The sequence below is a fragment of the Eptesicus fuscus genome, chromosome 17 (genome assembly GCF_027574615.1).
Source record: "Eptesicus fuscus isolate TK198812 chromosome 17, DD_ASM_mEF_20220401, whole genome shotgun sequence".
Taxonomy (NCBI): domain Eukaryota; kingdom Metazoa; phylum Chordata; class Mammalia; order Chiroptera; family Vespertilionidae; genus Eptesicus; species Eptesicus fuscus.
Window position 1 is genome coordinate 53,915,241 of NC_072489.1, and position 18,641 is coordinate 53,933,881.

Below are 18,641 nucleotides of genomic sequence, written 5' to 3' on the forward strand. Positions count from 1 at the left end.
CACTTTACAACCAACATTCCCTTTCACTTAGACCACATTCCACTTGCTAAGACCATTATCCTTCCCCTCCGGACCTTCCCAGGATCCGGACCCGCCCAGAGAATTCCCCGCCCAGAAAAAAACCCACCTAGAGTCCTTTAAAATCTCTGACTCCCATTCCTCGGAGCTGATGCCATCCTGGTCTCAGCCCTGCTGCTAGCAGATGTAACAATACGTTTATAATTCTTCACCCCATTTGGCCTCATGCATTTCTCCTTCAGTGACCCTAACATTTGGTGCCGAAACCCGGAATGGTGTGTGGACTTTGGGGCAACTACTGTACATTGTGGTCACGCTGAAGGGAATGTTGGTTGTGAAGTGGTCTAAAGGTCAGTTCTTAAGGAAGAGGATATCAATTCAATTATTTGATCAGACCCAATACCTACAACTACATAAGTAACATGCCAATAAATAAAAATAAAATAAGCATTCTTATGAGGGATCCATAAGTACCTTTCACCAGCCAATACTTCTCACTCACATTAAAAATATTTAATAATAATTTTAAGAAGATAATTTAACGTTAGAAAGGAACTTAGAGGAAGACACTGCAGAGAGGAAGAGAGCTGTGGAGAAATGAAGCCAGCTTACTACTGCTCTCTGCTTCTGCCGTCACCTTCCTGCGACGCAGAATCCTCTCTAACTCACTCTCACTGCTCTCAGTGTTAAGGGACTTTAAGCTTCTGGAACTAGTGGATTTGTTAAGTGTCCCCTAAAGTGGAAAAAAAACAAAAACAAAACAAAAAACAAAAAGGTTAATAAAGGCTTAATACAACATACAAAAGAATATAAAAATAAAACCACCAAAACATTACCAGAATTTGAATGGAATTAGAAAATAAAATGAACTTCACACATATATATTTTTTTTTTCATGGGCATATCTTCAACAACACATAGTGTTGGATCATTTAAGAAGACGCTCCTGAGGATGTAAGATGTTAGCTCTCATAGCAAAAGAACAGGACAAGAACACCCCTTGATGTGCTAACTACACGAAAGTCAGCGGCGGGAAGGTACCTGCACAGCGATGGTTAAGATGCTGATGTGTGTTGATCCGTTGCGTGGAGAAGAGGATGGACATAATGAACTCACCTGAGAAGCGTATCTTGATACGGCAGCCACACGCTACAGAATCAAAACCCTGGTGGCCCTAAAAAACGTGTGGCTGGTTCTTCAGAGAATGACCTTGACTGCACAATGGTGCCTCAGTCGCCAAAGGAGGTACGCAGTGCTCTCCAGTGGCCTGACCCCCAGACGTGCTGCACGGGGCTTCACTGTGAAAGGGGAAGGGTTAGGCTCCCACAGGGAGGCAAGGAAGGGCCCGGCACTGGCATCGTGACTCCAGGATCCTAACAGAGGAGGCAGTGACTGGGTGTCCTTCAGGCCCGGAGATACTGGAGGAAACAAGAGATGCCGTCGAGCTGTGCTCCTGCTGAAATGGTAGTGACCTTCAAGACGACAGAGAACGCCCCAGGCAGGGGTCCCCTGCCCTGGCTGCTCCGGGAAGTGTGTTCTGGAGGGAGAGCTATGGCTTTCCATCTCCATTACCAGTCAAGTGCTGGAACAGAACGCTAACTGATGGTTTGATCAGAGCAAATCAGAACCTCAAGTTTGGGACCACTCGCCTGACTTCGTGCCCGCGTCAGAAGGCAGCTTTTGTCCACCGAGGCTAACCACCAGGCCGGCCTTGGTCATTTCCCAGCTCCCCGCGGGCTTGCTCTTTGTCCCCTGCTAATAACTCCCTGAGGATCCTAAGAATTCTACTCGCTAAAAATGATAACTCTTTGGCCTATAAAACAAAAAGAGTTTGTAAAACCAGGTAATTACAAATCTCTTCTGACACAGGCGGTTAGGCTGTTTTGTGCAGGAAGGTTTTTTTCCCTCCCTGACAGCACACAGTTACAGAAAAGGAGCCTGCGGTCAGGGAGGACCTTGGCTAACAAGATTAGGAGATTGCATGCTTCTGCAGTCAGATGCCTAACCAACCTGATGTGGAGAGTACTGAGACAAGGCTCACATGTTAGCCAAGCAGAAATCGCACTCTCCTCCCCACCCACCCAAAACTACATCTTTCTGCTTTTTCATTTATTGCGAATATTCATAAAACACATTCAAAGGAACACCACATGTAACACGGTAACAGCTCAGTTTATAATTTAAAAATTATTTGGTTTACTTAACAGTTAACAAGCGGATCTGTATCCACTTATCGTAAGGTAGGATAAACACTGAGAAGGTAAGGAAAACAGAACTAAAGCCAATTTTGATAAATTTTTGAACATGGACTAGAAAAACCATTTCCAACTCACTTGTGTTTATAATTTTAAAAAAAACGTACCAGCTGTATTGTATGTAAGCAGATATTACTTAACGGAATGGCCATTATTATTAAGACAACTCATAAAACCACACTGTTTGAATGTCAAGGACATTCTGTGTGATTTTCCTAATGGCTGGAGTTAATGGCTACCTTTTATTGAAGAATTTATCTTTCACAATATTCTCTATGTTTCATTTAGACGACAGCATTATTTCCCCAAATTCCTGACTATGATGAGTGACCCTCTCTTCACCTGATACTGAAGGAACCCATTTTCAAGTCTGAATCCTTGAATCCCACACTTTTCCTCCACTCACTGACTGATGGCGTTGATTCAGCTAATACATAAGGACATTTTAGATACGGAGGCAATTATGGGAGAAAGAAAGGTTTCTGCATGACTCTCAACTGAAATGATAAAGGAGCTCAGCTAATAAAGTACAAAGATTATCTTAATTATCCATTTACACTATAATCATAGATTGTGAGAACAGAAATTAACTTGGGAGCCATGCGGTCCATACAATTCCTTCACCTTACAGAGGAGAGAGCCTCGGGGTTTGGGCCAGATCCCAAGACAAGGCAGTGATAGGGCAGGGCCTTGACCGTGGCTCTTCTAATTCCCAAATCACTTCTCTATCCCTACTCTGAACCACTTTGATCATGGACCAATCTTAGTCCCCCACGTAGGTGAAATGTTCCTAATACCAAGTAATCTAATTGTCAGGGGGGGAAATTAACTATTCAACAATTTCTGGGTATTTGGAAAAACTGAAGATGTTCGAGAAAGACCTGTAAGAGAATTTTTTTCAAATGCTATCTCTGTTTCTTTGATTCAGAGGCAACTGCATCGGAAGAGAGACGTTTAGATTCATTTGTCTTGATTTAAACTTCAGAAACTGCCATTTCCACTTTGACTTTTAAATGACTGGGGGTATTCAAGATAACCCTTGTGTGACTATAGGAAATGAACCTATCTTTGTTTAATCTGTGTGATGCACACCATTTTTAAAAATGAAGTATAAATAGGCTTGGAAAAAAGAGTCCCGTCAACGCGGAGACTTTACAAATTAGCTTGAAAACTGGACAACTCAAAATAGAGGTTTTCCAAACCCGAGCTTTCTTTTCTACGCAGGTGCTAACTTGGAGGAATAGGCCAAACCTCTAAGTCGTGGGTGTCTCTTACCACACAGGTCCCGTCTCATTCACTGCAGCAAACACACCACTGATTTTACTCCTGGTCCATGTCCCACCACAGTACTGAGCGGGCTGTTTCCTGGCATCTCTCAGTCACTTTCCATCTCAGGGTATAATCTGTAGGCTTTTCCTATTCTTTTCCTGTTTATCACATGTCACACTGTGAGGCTGATGTCATGTGCTTTGCTGGTTACTACATGTGATCATCCTAATAGTCTGAACTCCAGCGAAAAGCACTAATATAGCCCCTCGAACAGGGGCTTCTTTTTTCTCTCTCTTACAAGAAGTCGTATGGCTTCTTGACACCAGGTGGCTGGGCGTGGCAAGTGATCCCTCACCCCTCGAAGGGACGCCTATGGGGGTAGCGGCGAGTTGCCATTGGGCAACGAAGAGCAGGGGAGGACACGGTGAGTTTCACTTTTAAATAAACCAAAACAATTTACGGCAAAGAAACAACATTGTCAGAGTAACAGCTATGATGCTACGTCAGTGCCAGATGAGGGGGAGAAACCTACTGCTAAATCCCGGACTAGGAGGAGAGGGGAAATTTGCAGAGGGGGAAATAAGATGTTTTGACAATTTTTATAATTTGTAAATTATTTCACAAAAATTTATTTCAGGAATTTCTCTCCTTGAAGTGGCACGAAATTACAGTGAGCGGGATTGTATAGCGCACGTGGTCTTAAAGGGCAATGCTGCAATCAGCAAACCTGCTACCCTCCGGCATGATCAGGGAGCGGCACGCCCTGGGCACTCAAATGTCATATGGCTCCCACATGGATGTCTGATTTTCCAAATAAACGTAATCTTTTAGAAGTCACACTCAGTATGGGTGATTCTTTCACTGATGGAAGATTATACTCTAGAATCTCACCGTGCTTGCGAAACACTTTCTTGAACAGGAATTAGCATTACAATGTAGAGAAGAAAAAAAAAAAAAAAAAAAGACTGTCATTGCCCTGGCCTGTGTGGCTCAGTTGGTTGACCATCATCCTTGCACTGAGGGGTCACCGGTTCGATTCCTGGTCAGGGCATGTGCCTGGGTTGCAGGCTTGATCCCCAGTCGGGGGTGTGCAGGAGACGGCCGATGATTCTCTCTCTCTCTCTCCCTCTCCTTTCCCCTCTCTCTACAATCAATAAAAACATTAAAAAAAAAAAAAAACAAAAAACCAGGGACTATCATAGTTCTCCTTAACAGAACACTGGATCAAAGATTTTCTCATCCAAGAATCCCTTAGCACACAGCCATATACGTTATCAATGGTTTGAATACTTCACTCTGTAGGCAGACCAGCATGTTAGCCACCACTACACCTCTCTCCAGTGCCAATCCCACTCACCTAAAACTAAAGCTAACTAATTAAGCCATTCTGAGTTAAGTCTGTTGTTTCGTGCTTGATGAAAATGATTTTGTTTACCACAATTAGGGGATGTCTACACGCAATGCGTAATTAGCACAGTAACAACAAACATGGGAATATTAATTCGTACCTCCGCCCCCATGTTTGTTGACTTACTGTGCATAATGACTGGTATTGAGACTGTAACAGGATCTGAGAACAGAGCTCTTAGCATCTGAAACATTCCCTAAGTGAGGCGTTTGTCTCTGAGGGCAACCGCTAGAGAGGGCAATGCTCATTTACTCCGCTGGCAAAGGCTCAGGCTCTGGAAAGGAGAAATACAGCTAGAGATGGGCATCGAGTGTGTCCTCCAAAGGCTATGAGTGACTTGTAGAAAATAAAATTAGTAACATAAAGAAAGGGACTTTTATTCTCCAGCTTACCATCAAATAATTTTTTTTTTAAAAAAACTGTGAAAAAAGCAGACCGTGACCCTGACACTAACATATTTGGGTAGAAGCTCAGATTTACAGTGAGATACCAAGAATTCCGCTTGCATGCCCCCAAGTTAAGAGACTCTGCTATACTTCTCTTATTAATAAGCAAGCACCCATCCTCATATCTGGCCAGACATTTCATCTTCAAGCTGTAATGCAAGGATTGGAGGGCGAGAACAAGAAACAATGATTTTGGCGAACGTGGGACCGCTCTTTCAGAATACAAACAGCTGAGTATTGATACATTAATAAGCCACCCAATGGAGGAGCCCATAACACAATCAAGTAAACCATCAAAAGAAATGAGGCTACTGCCGATGGAAATAAAACGTATCAAACCAATTATTCATGAAAATCGATTTCAAAAACATTCTCCTTTCATTTTCCCATTAGCTGAGTAATACGCTGAGATCTGTTCTTACCAGTATTCCTTTTAATTCATTCACTGCACTTTCAGAGCCTTTGGAAGATTCTGGCTGCAATGCAAAGAAAAAGAAAAAAAGAAAAGTTACTGAGTAATTCATTTTAAAAATACTAAACAAAACAGTTTACATGACAAAGTGCTGGCAGCTTATAGTCACTGTTTTTTAAAATTAGGTCCATGTCTTACTGTTAGGAAAAAATATTAGACAGGTTAGTGCTCCCAGATGGCGGCTGAGTAGAAAATTAGAAGTAATATTCAAAGCAAAAGGACTCAAGCCGCCGTGTTCTAAATATCCTCTTGTTCCTTGTTTGTCATCAGACATAGAAAAAAAACATTGGTAAACACCAGACTTCAAAGACTTAATTTCACATTATTCCGCGGGTGTTATGGCAGCTTCTCCGCCAGCAAGTGAGGACCAGGAGGCTGCAGAGCGGAAAGCAAGCGACAGGGCAGGAAACCTCTCAGCTCCACGGGCTCCGGGCAAAAGCCAGGGACAGAGACCGGCACACGTTGTTTCGTGAATTTCATAGCGGGATTGAGTCGGGAGCAGGGGCCAGCAAAGAACCGGCTTCCAGGAGAGCGTGAGCATCCCTGGCTGTGAAGCAGGAAAAAAGCCCGGCCGGCGTGGCTCAGTATTTGAGTGTCAACCTATGAACCAGGAGGTCACGGTTCGATTCTCGGTCAGGGCACAAGCCAGGGTTTCAGGCTCGATCCCCAGTAGGGGGCTTGCAGGAGGCAGCTGAAGGATGATTCTCTCTCTCCCTCTCCCTTCCTCTTTGAAATCAATAATAATAATAATAATAAAAACATTTTAAAAAAATCAGTAAAAGACTTCAAAGTGTAGTCCAACCACTTCATCTTACTTATGAGGAAAGTTACACCTTGAGGAAGGTTGTATTTGAATCAATGCCTCGATTACTAGTACAAGCCCAGGTCTCTCCTGGCTACACCATGAACAAAACAATTTGAGTAAGTTCTGGGTATTCTATGTACCGGCCCCATCATACCTACCAGTCTCTGTGGATCCCTCACCTCATTTCCCACCCCTTACTGGAGGGAAAATGTAGCATGAGGACCTCAGGAAGAAGATGAAAGATGACCTCTGACCTCCCCCTTCTGGAAGGCGAGAGATGCAAAGAAAGCCCGCCCGCCAGACAGTGCAAGGACCCCTCAGCCTCTCAGTCCTGGAAAGATGCGAAGGCTCATTCCTCTCTCATCAGGAAATGGGAGGTGATTCTTAGCAACCTATAATCCTCTTCTCTCAAAACACAGTAAGGAGAAGACCCCAGGCCAATGCTTAAAAATGGACAGTCACAGAAAAGGGAGAGAGGGAGAGAGGGAGAAGGAAGGAGAGAGGTTTGCTGCACTTGTGCACATCAGACGAAGGCATTCTCCTTCCCTAGCCTAGGACTTCTGTGAAACATGCATGCCATCATGCCAGCCATCAGTGCCAGGTGAAAGCGCTCACACACTCATTGCCACCACACCGGCACCGCCAACGCCATCCAGGAACTTGGGAAATGGGCGGTGGACTTAGTCTTCTCGGGGCAGGCTGGAGTTCTGCAGGTGACAAGCGGTGACTTCCGAACGAATGCCCTGGCTAAAGGCACACTCCAACGCCGGCCGCATAAGCCTCGGAGCCTGGGCCGCATGCTCTCACACTTGGGACGTGCCCAGGTGGGCCGTGGCCACCTGTTTTACAGGGGACTGACCAGGCCATTCAGCACTACAGCTACATAGTTTCACCATTACCAGCGAAAAACCCACTCGTCCACTGATCCTTGGTCAGCTGTCCTCCAGATTTGACATTGACATTGAATAATGTGTAACTGTTGGAAGAGTACACACAGAACATGGATTACTTATCATTTAAGAAGCTTTCAATGTTGTTTCTTTCTAAAGTAATCTGGCTTCTTTATAACACAGATTTTTTTTTTTTTTCTATAGCAATAGCTTGGTTTTTGCTTGTTCTTCCCAAAATAGCTGCGCCGTGTAAGTCCTAAGAATGTATTCTTTCCAAAGTTCCGCTTGGACCCTGCGTTTTGGAGTGTTTTCACACTTTATTCCATTTGATCGGAACACAACCCCGGGAGTCAGTCGGGTAGGGCAGGCGCTGTTCCCCCTCTGGGAGGACCACGCCTGGGGGCAGGGGCGCTGGAGGCCCCACCTCCCACAACAGCGCTCTGCCCTCCGTGGCCAGGCACCAGCGCTGGAACAGCTGTGCTCGGTGGCTCCTCCTGCTCTCCGTCCTGCCCCCGACTTTGAAACTGGCTTTCAGAGCAGCAGCACAAGATGGACTCACGCCCCGTGGCCGGGGAGCTTCCACGTCACTGCGTGTCCGTCTACTCTTGGAGTTGCGTCTTCTTTCCAACCCCCTTTCCGCGGACAGCCCACCCCGTGGCCATTCTTGCCTGCCCGTGGCCCAGGGGCAGCTGTCACAGCCCAGCGGAACTGGTGCGGAACAGTTTCGCTACTTGGGGACATCGGAGCAGCTGAAGAGAGGCATCTTCGGAGTAAGAAAGAACCTTAAGGTTTGTTTTAAAAGTAGAAGAAAGAGAACCAACCCACTGATATCTTACTCGAGTGAAAAACAAGTTTTTCCCCCCAAGAAAAAAAAAGGTCAAGCCCTGGCCGGGTGGCTCAGCTGGCTGGAGCATCGTCCCATACACCAAAAGGCTGCAGGTTCGTTCCCCGGTCAGGGCACATATCTAAGTTGTGGATTCAATCCCTGGTTGGGGCACATACAGGAGGCAACTGATGGCTGTTTCACATCGATGTTTCTCTCTCTCCCTCCCTCTCTCGCTAAAATCAATAAAAACATGTCCTCGGGTAAGGATTTTTTTTTTTAAAAAAGAAAGAAAAAATGTCAAAAGCCCCCTTATTGGGCCTACTGAAATGGGACAGGTGTACAAGGGGAAGCACTGAACTAGACTCTCAGGGCTTCGTTAGGTCCTGGCACTCCATGTGGTCTTCAAGGGTAGGAGCTGATGACATAGACACACAAAATTTCTCCTTGAAGTGACCGGGAATCGGTTTGTGAAATCAGTGAAAACAATCCTACAAGTCTCACTGTTTCTCAAAAGCTGTCCTAGGTCTTGTTCTGGCATCAGTATGTGACCCCTACCCATAGCTCCTGTCCCCCGCCACACCCCGACACAGACACAGGTAGAAGCCTCAGGAAGGCAAGAATTTTTGTCTCTCCCGTTTATTGCTTTATCCTCCGTGCCTAAAGCGGTACCTGGCATGCATCAGATTCTCGATAAATACTTGTTAAAGTACACAAAACAACCAGGAGTTAAAGAAAAGAAGCAGCGGTGTCGTAACTGTTATCTGTTTGGTATAACAGTTCCTCTCAGTGTCTCTCTCAAGTTGATGGCAGCATCCTACAAGAACAGGACTTGGTTTCCATGGAGATACAGGGCTACCCAGGGTCAAACAGAGTCCTCCTGAAACATGCTTATGGAAATGAAGGCTTTTATGACACATTAGCCTTATCCTACAATGAGACCGTCAGTCCTGATACAGCTTGCATCACATTTCGAAATTTCACATTCAAAGAAAGACACATCCGGGCAGGGGGAGAGAGAGCATTCAGTCATCCTATACCTGCGCCTTCGGCCTCGCTGTCTGGTTAACGGGTCTGAGATGAACTCCCTTCTTAATCCTGTCCATCATCTCTTCAACGGCTTGCCTCTTCAGATCCGTGACTTCTTCAGCTATTCAGAGAACACACACAGAAATCATCTTAGATTACAGGAAAACCGCCGCGTCCTATTTGTGGTGGCTTAGATCGTACTATGTAATGAACCGGTCATTTTTCAGACAAAGTCACAAAACACCAACGACTTAAGGTTAAGAGCTACCGGATAGCAACATATTTTTCATAAAAGTCTTTTAAGAAAAGACCTGCTTTGAAAAATAAGAGTTATAAATTTTGAGGTCTAATTTGCAGCCTGGAAATCAATAGCGGCTCATCTGTGTTAGGCAATTAAAGTGGATTTTGTTCCTTTTGTCAGCCAAACGTGAGACCTGAATTTCTACAGGTCTTTAAAAACCCAACTTTGTAACTAACCCCAAATAATCATTCATCTTTGTCTCAGAGATATTTTTATAAGTCATAGTACATCCTATGTCAAAGAAATCAGCCCGAAGAAGAAATAACTATCTAAAAGCCCATTTGAAAATAAATGATCAAAATGATTCTTTTACTTCTCAAAAGAAATTAAGTCAAAAGATGAGCAGCAAAGAGATAAAAATCTCTTTTTTAAATTGCCATCTTTTGTGTCGGAATCACATGGGAAGGAAACATGTAAGCAAACCTTTTTCGAGTCTTTTAAAATTGTCAATGTTAAAAGAAAACACACACCTAGAAATGACTGTAATTGAGTCATTAAGTTTGATTTAAAAATTTCAATGGTCTATTGTCTAACCTTTGCACCGTTTTGCTGCAAAAACAATAAAGCTGTTGAAATATGTGTCAATTAGATGAATGCAACTGCAGGGAGCTTCAACCTGTTGATCAGAATACAGAACACAGAAATGTGTCTCTTTTGCAGAATAGCTTGACCAAAAACCATTTTTGGAATATTTATCGCTATTAATGTGGTTCTAGATCTCGTGTTTCCCTCCATCGAAGGCACTGCAGCCAATATAGTTAAGTTTAAATGTCTCATAAAGACCTTCTAATTAGCATCTTTAAATTGACTCCAAAGGGTGGGGCATCGAGCAGGCACTCAACAAGAATCCACGTACTGACTGACTTTGTGAAGTTTGGGCTTTAAACGGCTATTAATATTTTTATTATTTGAGCAGGAAAAGCTACGCCCCAAAAGGATGGTTTCTAAATGGAGACGATCACAACTACATCCCCAAGCTAACTGGCAGTAGGGGCAGGCTTTGCCCTAAGAAGGCCTAAACCATGGCTTCTTTTTCTGCTATCCAGCCGAAATTCACTAGCAGAAGGTTCCATAAATGATTATTTGGGCTTCGTTACAAAGTTGGGTTTTTTCAGAGTCCAGAAGGTTCCATTCTCCTCACTCTGTGAGCACCGTAGTGATGGGATCATTGCATAACCTAGGTTTCCTGACACAGTCCAGTGTCAATTTCCAACTAGAGACCCAGTGCATGAAATTCATGCACTGGTAAGGGTCCCTAGCAGCTGCTGGCTGCCGGCCCGGTACTCCCTCCCTTCCCCCTACCAGTCCCACTCCCTGTTCGAACTCCTGGACAATTCTTGATCAAGGGGACAATTTGCATACTACGCTTTTATTATATAGGATAGCACTGTCATCCTCAAAAGCCACTGGAATGCTGGGAATTAAAACATCCAAACAGCATCTTTCATATCCAGAAATAAAAAAATAAAAATAAAAGTGGGGAAAATGGCACCAAAATTCAGAACTCATCCACCAGAAAATGAAAAGGACAAAACTCTGAGTTGATCCACTATGAGCCCTTACGTAGCATTTTCCTGGGCAGCTTCTGCTGATGGCTCACAAACACCAACAAGGGGACAGACAAGAAAATTATTATGGACAGAAATTCATTCATTCATTCATTCACTCACTCACTCACCCATTCAAACCTGAATACCTAAAATAATGCACTACGCAGTGCTTTTGCTGACCCTGTTCAAAACCAAAGGAGATAAAAATCCAGATCTGTTGTTCAAGCACCTCGTATGGGTATGGAATTTCTTCCTGGGAATTAAAAAAAAAAATTCAAAAGACACATTTGATGTTCAAAAAGGCTGCCATTTGGAGTGAGACTTGGGAAGAGCTCATGGCAACAGGAACAGTGCCTACAAACAGATTAGCGCTCTGTAAGGGAAGACTGAAATCCAATTAAATGCACCACACAACACTCCTTAAGGCAGACAGATGGAGAATTACGGTCAACACCATTCAAATCTGCTGCAGCATCTAACATAGCAGGAATTTAAAGTAGTTTCTTATTTTTGCTTGCCAGGATCATAGTGATAATTCCGAGAAGTGCCACTATCTGGACTGTGTGCTGATTCCAAACCAGGCTTTGATTCCTCTGTCTTTTTCAAAATGTAAAGGCTTAATTGGTCTTAAGGAAAAAGAAATCACTCTTATCAGAGTCCCTGCTCGGGCACAACACGAGGGCAACGCTGGGTTAGCTACACAAGCTTCCTTCCTCCCCGGCCCCGTTTTTGAACCAGCAAAAAGCAATCTATACGAACTTCTAAACTGCGAAGCTGTTCTAATAAATCCGCAAGAATCGCCCACGGAGAGCTCGCGGTCTGTTTTGTAATTCTCTCTGCAATCATGCAGTTGGTAATTGTCTCACAAAAGCATGTAATCAGGCGGACAATAGAAATATGCAGGGTACTGGAGATTACAGAAAGGGGACAAATGAAGACAACAGGTCTAATGTTATTGAACTGCCACAGGGAAATAAAATCAAATGTTCTTTGAGTTAGTGCTTCAAGGTCAGTCTTGGATCAGAAAGCTACGTGTAATTAATAGAGGCTTAAATCTTAAGACCCACTTGAAAAATAAGTTAATTCCTTAAAAAAAAAAAAAAGGAAAAAGAAAGGAAGAAAAAGACCCACAGACAAAACCATCACCTTACTGCTCAATAAAATCTTTTATTATTACCTAGAAGAAACTAAAATGAATGTTTAATGCCAAAGGATTACTTTTCTCTTTCAGAAACATTTTTGTAAAAGGCATTAAAAAAAAAAAAATCAATGCCACCATGACGCGCAGAATTTCTATAGCACACATCAAGGTTGAACAAGTCTGAATTTGACCCAAGGTCAGAAAGTTAAGGCAATTTCCTTAACTACCACGACAAGAGCCTGCCGAATCAGAACTCCTGCCCTGCAAAAGGGTAGTACTAACATTGTCCAATTTTTTTTATTTCTTTCTTTTTAGCTAACATTTCTGGATATTTTCTATATGCTAAATACTATTCTAAATGCTTTACGTGTTACTCATTAATTCTCACAACTCTATGAAATAGGAACCCCTATTATTATTCCCACTCTATGGATTAGTCAACTGAGGTAAGAAAATACCAAAAAATTAATAACCTATATATATATGAAATCTCAGAATGTGTCCACTAACTGCATTCTTATCAAAGTAAGTTACTAACTTCAAAGTCTGTAATGATTTCTTATAGTTAAACCTGAAAACTGGTATAATATTCCACAGGCCTTCCCTACCGTGAAGAGCCATAACCTACCAACAAACGTTTCTCCATTCATCAGCTCTGAAAGTAACTGAATAGTAAAAGCCACCATGAGATGCTAACATTAAAAAGTGCCATGACAACCAGGCCGGTCCCTCCACGTCCCATGTAAATCCCAAAGTGTCACAGAGGAGCCCAGTGTTCGATGCTCTGCATTCATTCATCGTGCATTTAATCACTGTTGATGTGATCATTCATTCAACAACCATTTTTCTGTGTGAACTATTAACAAGACACGCTAAATAACTGCCTCGCCGGACAGAGAGAGGCTCCAGCCCCGTGTGGCTACGGCACGTATCGCTTAAGGGGGTATGATTTTAGAGAGGTTCCCATTTACAATCCCATGAGCAACTTCTGTGTCAGTAACTCTACTTAGATTCCCGAAGTACAATGCAATAGCTCAAGGATAAGGGAGGAGATACCATCACGTTTCAGGAATTGTAACTGAAACATCGTTTTCATAAGGAAAAGTGTGGTTTCCAACATTGGGGGCTAATAAGTTCTGGAACACTTTCACTGTAAGGGTGCCGAGCAGGTTAACAAGCTAATAACGTCATTTACTTAGGAGAGGAAATCGTATTTACTTAGGAGAGGAAATCATTTTGATCTGACTGCCCTCCTGACCCTCCCAGACTTACCACCTGTCCCAAAACAAGATCGAAACAAACCAAATTTTAAGTCCAGGGTCAGAGAAGGTGCAGAGCCAGGAAGCCAGGAGCAGGGCTGTCCTGCAAATGGCCAAAGGCAGGGCTTCCTCTGAATCCTGCCACGCCCTGTGCCAAGCAGAATTGGCCTCTCAGCTGCATTGCTGTGCAGGGGAATAGACTACAAAGGGCGGTAGGAATCAGGCGCAGAAAGTCGATTCGCACACATGAAATACAAGTGTGTGTATTGTTAAAAACAACCACTGAAAGTAAAGCGAGGGGTGGGGGGAGGGGGAGAATTACTTGTTTCCGGTTGAGCTGCCTTTTCTTTCTTAGCACCACTGCCGCTGGGGTGGGATCGCTTCCGGATCATGGACATGAGGGATCTTTCGGAGAAAGAAAAAGATTGACAGGAGGTTACTGGATGCCTTATGATCCAAGAGATGACATGTATAGATTCTAAAGAATCGGTAAATACCCAGCTCTTCTCTTAGGTATAGGAATGTACCCGGAGAATTTAAGCAGCTGACTTTCCACTTTTAATAAATTAGCAAACTTTTCATCACTTCAGAGAAGAGAAAGATGTCTCATCCCTTTCTGTGTGAAATTAATTACTGAAAGATGGGGACTGCTATAATTACCAATATGATGCATGTACATTTACTAAGTAAAACAGATACAGAAAAAAAATTTGATATCCATATCTAAAATACTCTCTATGCCACGCGTGTGAGGGAGAGGGAAGGATGAAAGAATTAGGGGTTGTTTTCAGTAAATATCCATTTGGGAAATAGAGGCATAAAATAAGCTAAATCTGTGTGACATGGACCAGATACTTAAGGATAAAATATATTTAGAGCACTGTCCCTTTGGTCTATGTTTTAAAAATCTGCCTAAAATGCAAATCATGATACATTTGACCACGTTAAAATTTTAAAACCTCCATGTATTAAAAGACACCATAAAGAATAAAATAAATTCTACAAATCAATGTGGGGGAGGGGGACAGATAACGTTTGACCATATATCTGAGTGCCCTCTGGCCCAGTCAAGTTGACTCATAAAATTACACATCACAGTGGGCATGAGGAACCCTTCTTAAAGAATTTCAAGGTAGCCCTAGCCAGTTTGGCTCAGTGGATAGAGTATTGACCTGCGGACTGAAGGGTCCTGGGTTCGATTCCGATCAAGGGCACGTGCCCAACAGAAAAATGGACAAAACTCTTGAAACTCCCTAAAGGAAATGTCCAAATTTCCAATACACATACCAAAAAGGTACTTGACTTCAGGAGTTTTTAGAAAATACAAATGAAACCCTCACTGACATACTGCTACACATTCATCAAGTAGGTCAGAAGCTTTAGGTCTGACAAGAGCAGGGGGAGGGCTCTGACGAATCGCTGGCCTCCCCTTAGCCTCGCACAACGCCCCATAATGATCACACCTCTAGTTCTGAGAGGAAGTTTGGAGAGTGTTACTGTACAAAGCAGGAAGTCTTTGCAATGCTCAGACTATTTGTATATATGTACACAAAGGAAGTAAGAATACATGGTCATCACGGTAAACCACCTAAGTGGAGAAAGTACTAGCTTTAAGTGCTCTGCACTGAAGCATAAGTTGGAGACTGGTATGGTACCCAGAGGAAAACTGCAGGTAACATCAGAAAAGAACCATCTGTCAAGGTGGGGCTTAGGCCACACAGAAAATAGGTCGGGTGGGTCTCGCAGGACATGTGAGAAGACCAGGACAAGACCCCTGGGACCAATCATCCAAACCACTGTCTAAAATCGCCCCGTTTCAAATGAATGGGTCAAAGCTTCAAGCAAGTCCCTCCAAAGATGGAACAGTTCAATGGAACATATTCACCTTGAAATTCTTTTTTAAAAAATATATATATTTTTTATTGATTTCAGAGAGGAAAGGAGAGGGAGAGAGAGATGGAAACATCAATGATGAGAGACAATCATTGATCAGCTGCCTTCTGCATACCCGCCTTACTGGGGATCGAGCCCGAAACCCGGGCACGTGCCCTTGATCGGAATCGAACCCAGGACCCTTCAGTCCACAGGTCAACGCTCTATCCACTGAGCCAAACTGGCTAGGGCTACCTTGAAATTCTCTAAGAAGGGTTCCTCATGCCCACTGTGACGTGTAATTTTATGAGTCAACTTGACTGGGCCAGAGGGCACTCAGATATATGGTCAAACATTATTCTGGGTGTTTCTGTGAGGATTCTGAATGAGATTAACGTTTAAATTGGCAGTCTCTGTAAAGCAGATTGCCCTCTTTCATATGGGTGGTCCTCACCCAATCAGTTGAAGGCCTGAAGAGAACCAAAGGGTGACCCTCCCCCACGTAAGAGAGAATCCCTCCTTCCTGACCGCCTTGGAAGTAAAACATCTGTTTTCTCCTGCTTTCAGGCTCAAACTGAAAGCACTGCCTCTCCTGCGTCTTGAGCCTGCTGACCTGCAGACTGAATCTATACCATAGGCTCTCCTTGGTCCCAGCTTGCTGGCTCACCCTACAGATCCTGGGCCCATGCCCATCATAATGTGAACCAATTCTTTAGAATAAATCTCTTTTTATGCATATTTCTATACATATATATGTATACACAGGCACACACACCCTATTGGTTCTGTATCTCCGGAGAACTCTGACGAATACACTAAGACAACCTACCCCTTTCCCATGAGCCACACCTTCCCAGGACGTGTATAAAATGACCAAAGTATGTATGCCTTCGTCCTCTCTTTCCTCTCTGCCACCTGTGCCCTCGGTTAAATGAGCAGGAAGATGAGGGAAAAGCAAGAAAATTACTTAAAGTAGTCACAGGCCCTGGTCTTTTCCCCCCACTTACATTGCTACCCATGACCTTCATCATCAGGGTAAAGCAAATGGCTCAGGAACAAAGTTGGAAAACCTTGACTAGCGGATTCAAAGTCCACTGAAACTCAATCCGAATGCAAATATATTTCTCTGACAAGAAGGTTCTCCTTACCAAAAAAAATCTCTTTCTACTGAGAAATTATGTCTTATACTATTTAAATTCATCTTAAAATAAAAATTATTCATGTTATTCAATGAATGTTCTTTAAAAGGGCCTTATTGAAGAATTCATGCTTTAGACACATGGTCTGAATCCTACATGCATTTCTCAATTTAGCTGTAGAGTACTCTTTGGGAAAAATATTCTATTTAGGTTATACTTTACTTTGAATCTGAAGGGCTCTCATGATTTCTGAGACTAAAAATTAAAGGCCAACAGCAAGACTATAATCGCTTTTTAATAGTTCTCCCTCCTCATAGTCAAGAGTGACCTTCTTATCAGCTCAAAACTCCAGACCTTAGAGAAAGATCAAAGTGATGAATTTCCTGTTTTAAATGTCAAATTCAGAATATCTCCATCTCCTACAGACTTAGCCACCCAGGAGAGGAAGAATTTAAAATACCTGGAATTCTTTCAATTGACTCCTGGATCGATCACGTGTAAAAATTATTTTGCTTTAACGACTTCAATGGCTTAAAGTAAATTGTCATACCCCACTCAGTAAGGAAAACTAATGAGAATTTTTATTAAAATGCCAAGTCCCATTTTTAGAGCCGTGTGGGAGGAACATGTCACACATTCTATTCAGAGGGATCGGCAAAGGTACGAAGTTGGAATAAATGGCTTCTCTGTGTGAAAGGATTAAACAAATCGCATGAGTTAATGAAAGCTAAAAATCTAGCAAATTTTTAAATTCTGTTTGTTCAAGAATAAATTGTACAGGAGCAGCTCACATCATGACATGAGGAGCAGGTAGATTGTCTTACGTCATTCTATGTAGTGAAAGGAAGACCCATAAAGGCAAAAATCTGACCCTAGCCCTCCTAGGGTGAATGTGCTTAGTTCAGGCACTCAGTACCATTAAGTCACCTTGGGCTTCAGGAAAAGTGAATTCTTGTCTGCATACGTGGTTTCCTGTCACAAGAATTTAAACATAATTTTTTCTATTATTGGAAGGTTCCTTTCTCAGCGTTATTAAAGCTTTAAATATGAGGTTAGGAATAAAAACAAATCAGTACGTTTAGTTTATTAGTTTAGTCCTGTTAAGTTTTCATTTAGTACTTTTCTTTTTAAAATAATTGAACAGACCAGCACTCTCCAAATTCAAATTAGCGAGAGAGAAAAGATGAAAACGCTCTGGAGAAACTAAAAAATGCTCGGTCTTGCAGTTGAAAGGAAATCCTAATGCCATGGGCTGCAATTTTAAAACCGAAGTGTCAAAACAATCGGTATAAATGTCTAAATGCTGGCGGTTTGGAACATCCACGGGAAATCTGAGCATCTACAACAGAACACTGTCGGCCTCAAGAATGTTTTTGGTATTTGTAAGGCCCTTTCTGCATATATTACAAGAAGGGAATAATACATGGGTCTTTAGAGAATTCGCTGGGATTCACACCAGCTGACATCATTCAAACTTCTTTTTTTTTTTAAATATATTTTTATTGATTTCAGAAAGAGAGGAAGAAAGAAACATCAATGATGAGAGTGAATCATTAATCGACTGCCTCCTGCATGCCCTGTACTGGGGATCGAACCCGCAACCTGGGCATGTGCCCTCTACCGGAATCGAACCCGGGACCCTTCAGTCCACAGGCCCACGCTCTGTCCACTGAGCCAAACCGGCTAGAGCTCATTCATATTTCTTACCATCCCTCTAATGATGCAACCTGAGCCAGTATTTTTAAAAAACCCCATTAACAGAAACTTCAGGTTCTCTGACAAGGAATGACATTTGACGCAGAGCAGTCTTCCCCATGCACTCACCGGATGGGGTTGGGAGGAGGAGGGGGGAGCGGCGGCGGAGGCGGAGGCGGTGGGGGCACTGAGTTCTCAGACTGGTTCACCCGCTTCTGGAGCTCATCCACTGCACAGAGAGCACACGGTCAGAAAAGCGCGGAAATAAG

The 18,641-nt window shown here is 43.1% G+C and overlaps 1 protein-coding gene across 1 annotated transcript in view; it reads right to left on the reverse strand.

Moving 5' to 3' along the window:
• The window catches only part of SHTN1 (shootin 1), a 90,326-nt gene that overhangs the window by 18,555 nt on the left and 53,130 nt on the right, over positions 1 to 18,641 (reverse strand). Inside the window, exons 11-15 of the mRNA XM_054729016.1 lie at positions 18,502 to 18,601; positions 13,989 to 14,071; positions 9,427 to 9,536; positions 5,819 to 5,872; positions 631 to 751 (exon numbers count right to left, since the gene is read on the reverse strand). Of these exons, the coding sequence (XP_054584991.1) occupies positions 631 to 751; positions 5,819 to 5,872; positions 9,427 to 9,536; positions 13,989 to 14,071; positions 18,502 to 18,601 (468 nt within the window). The remainder of the gene's footprint in view (positions 1 to 630; positions 752 to 5,818; positions 5,873 to 9,426; positions 9,537 to 13,988; positions 14,072 to 18,501; positions 18,602 to 18,641) is intronic.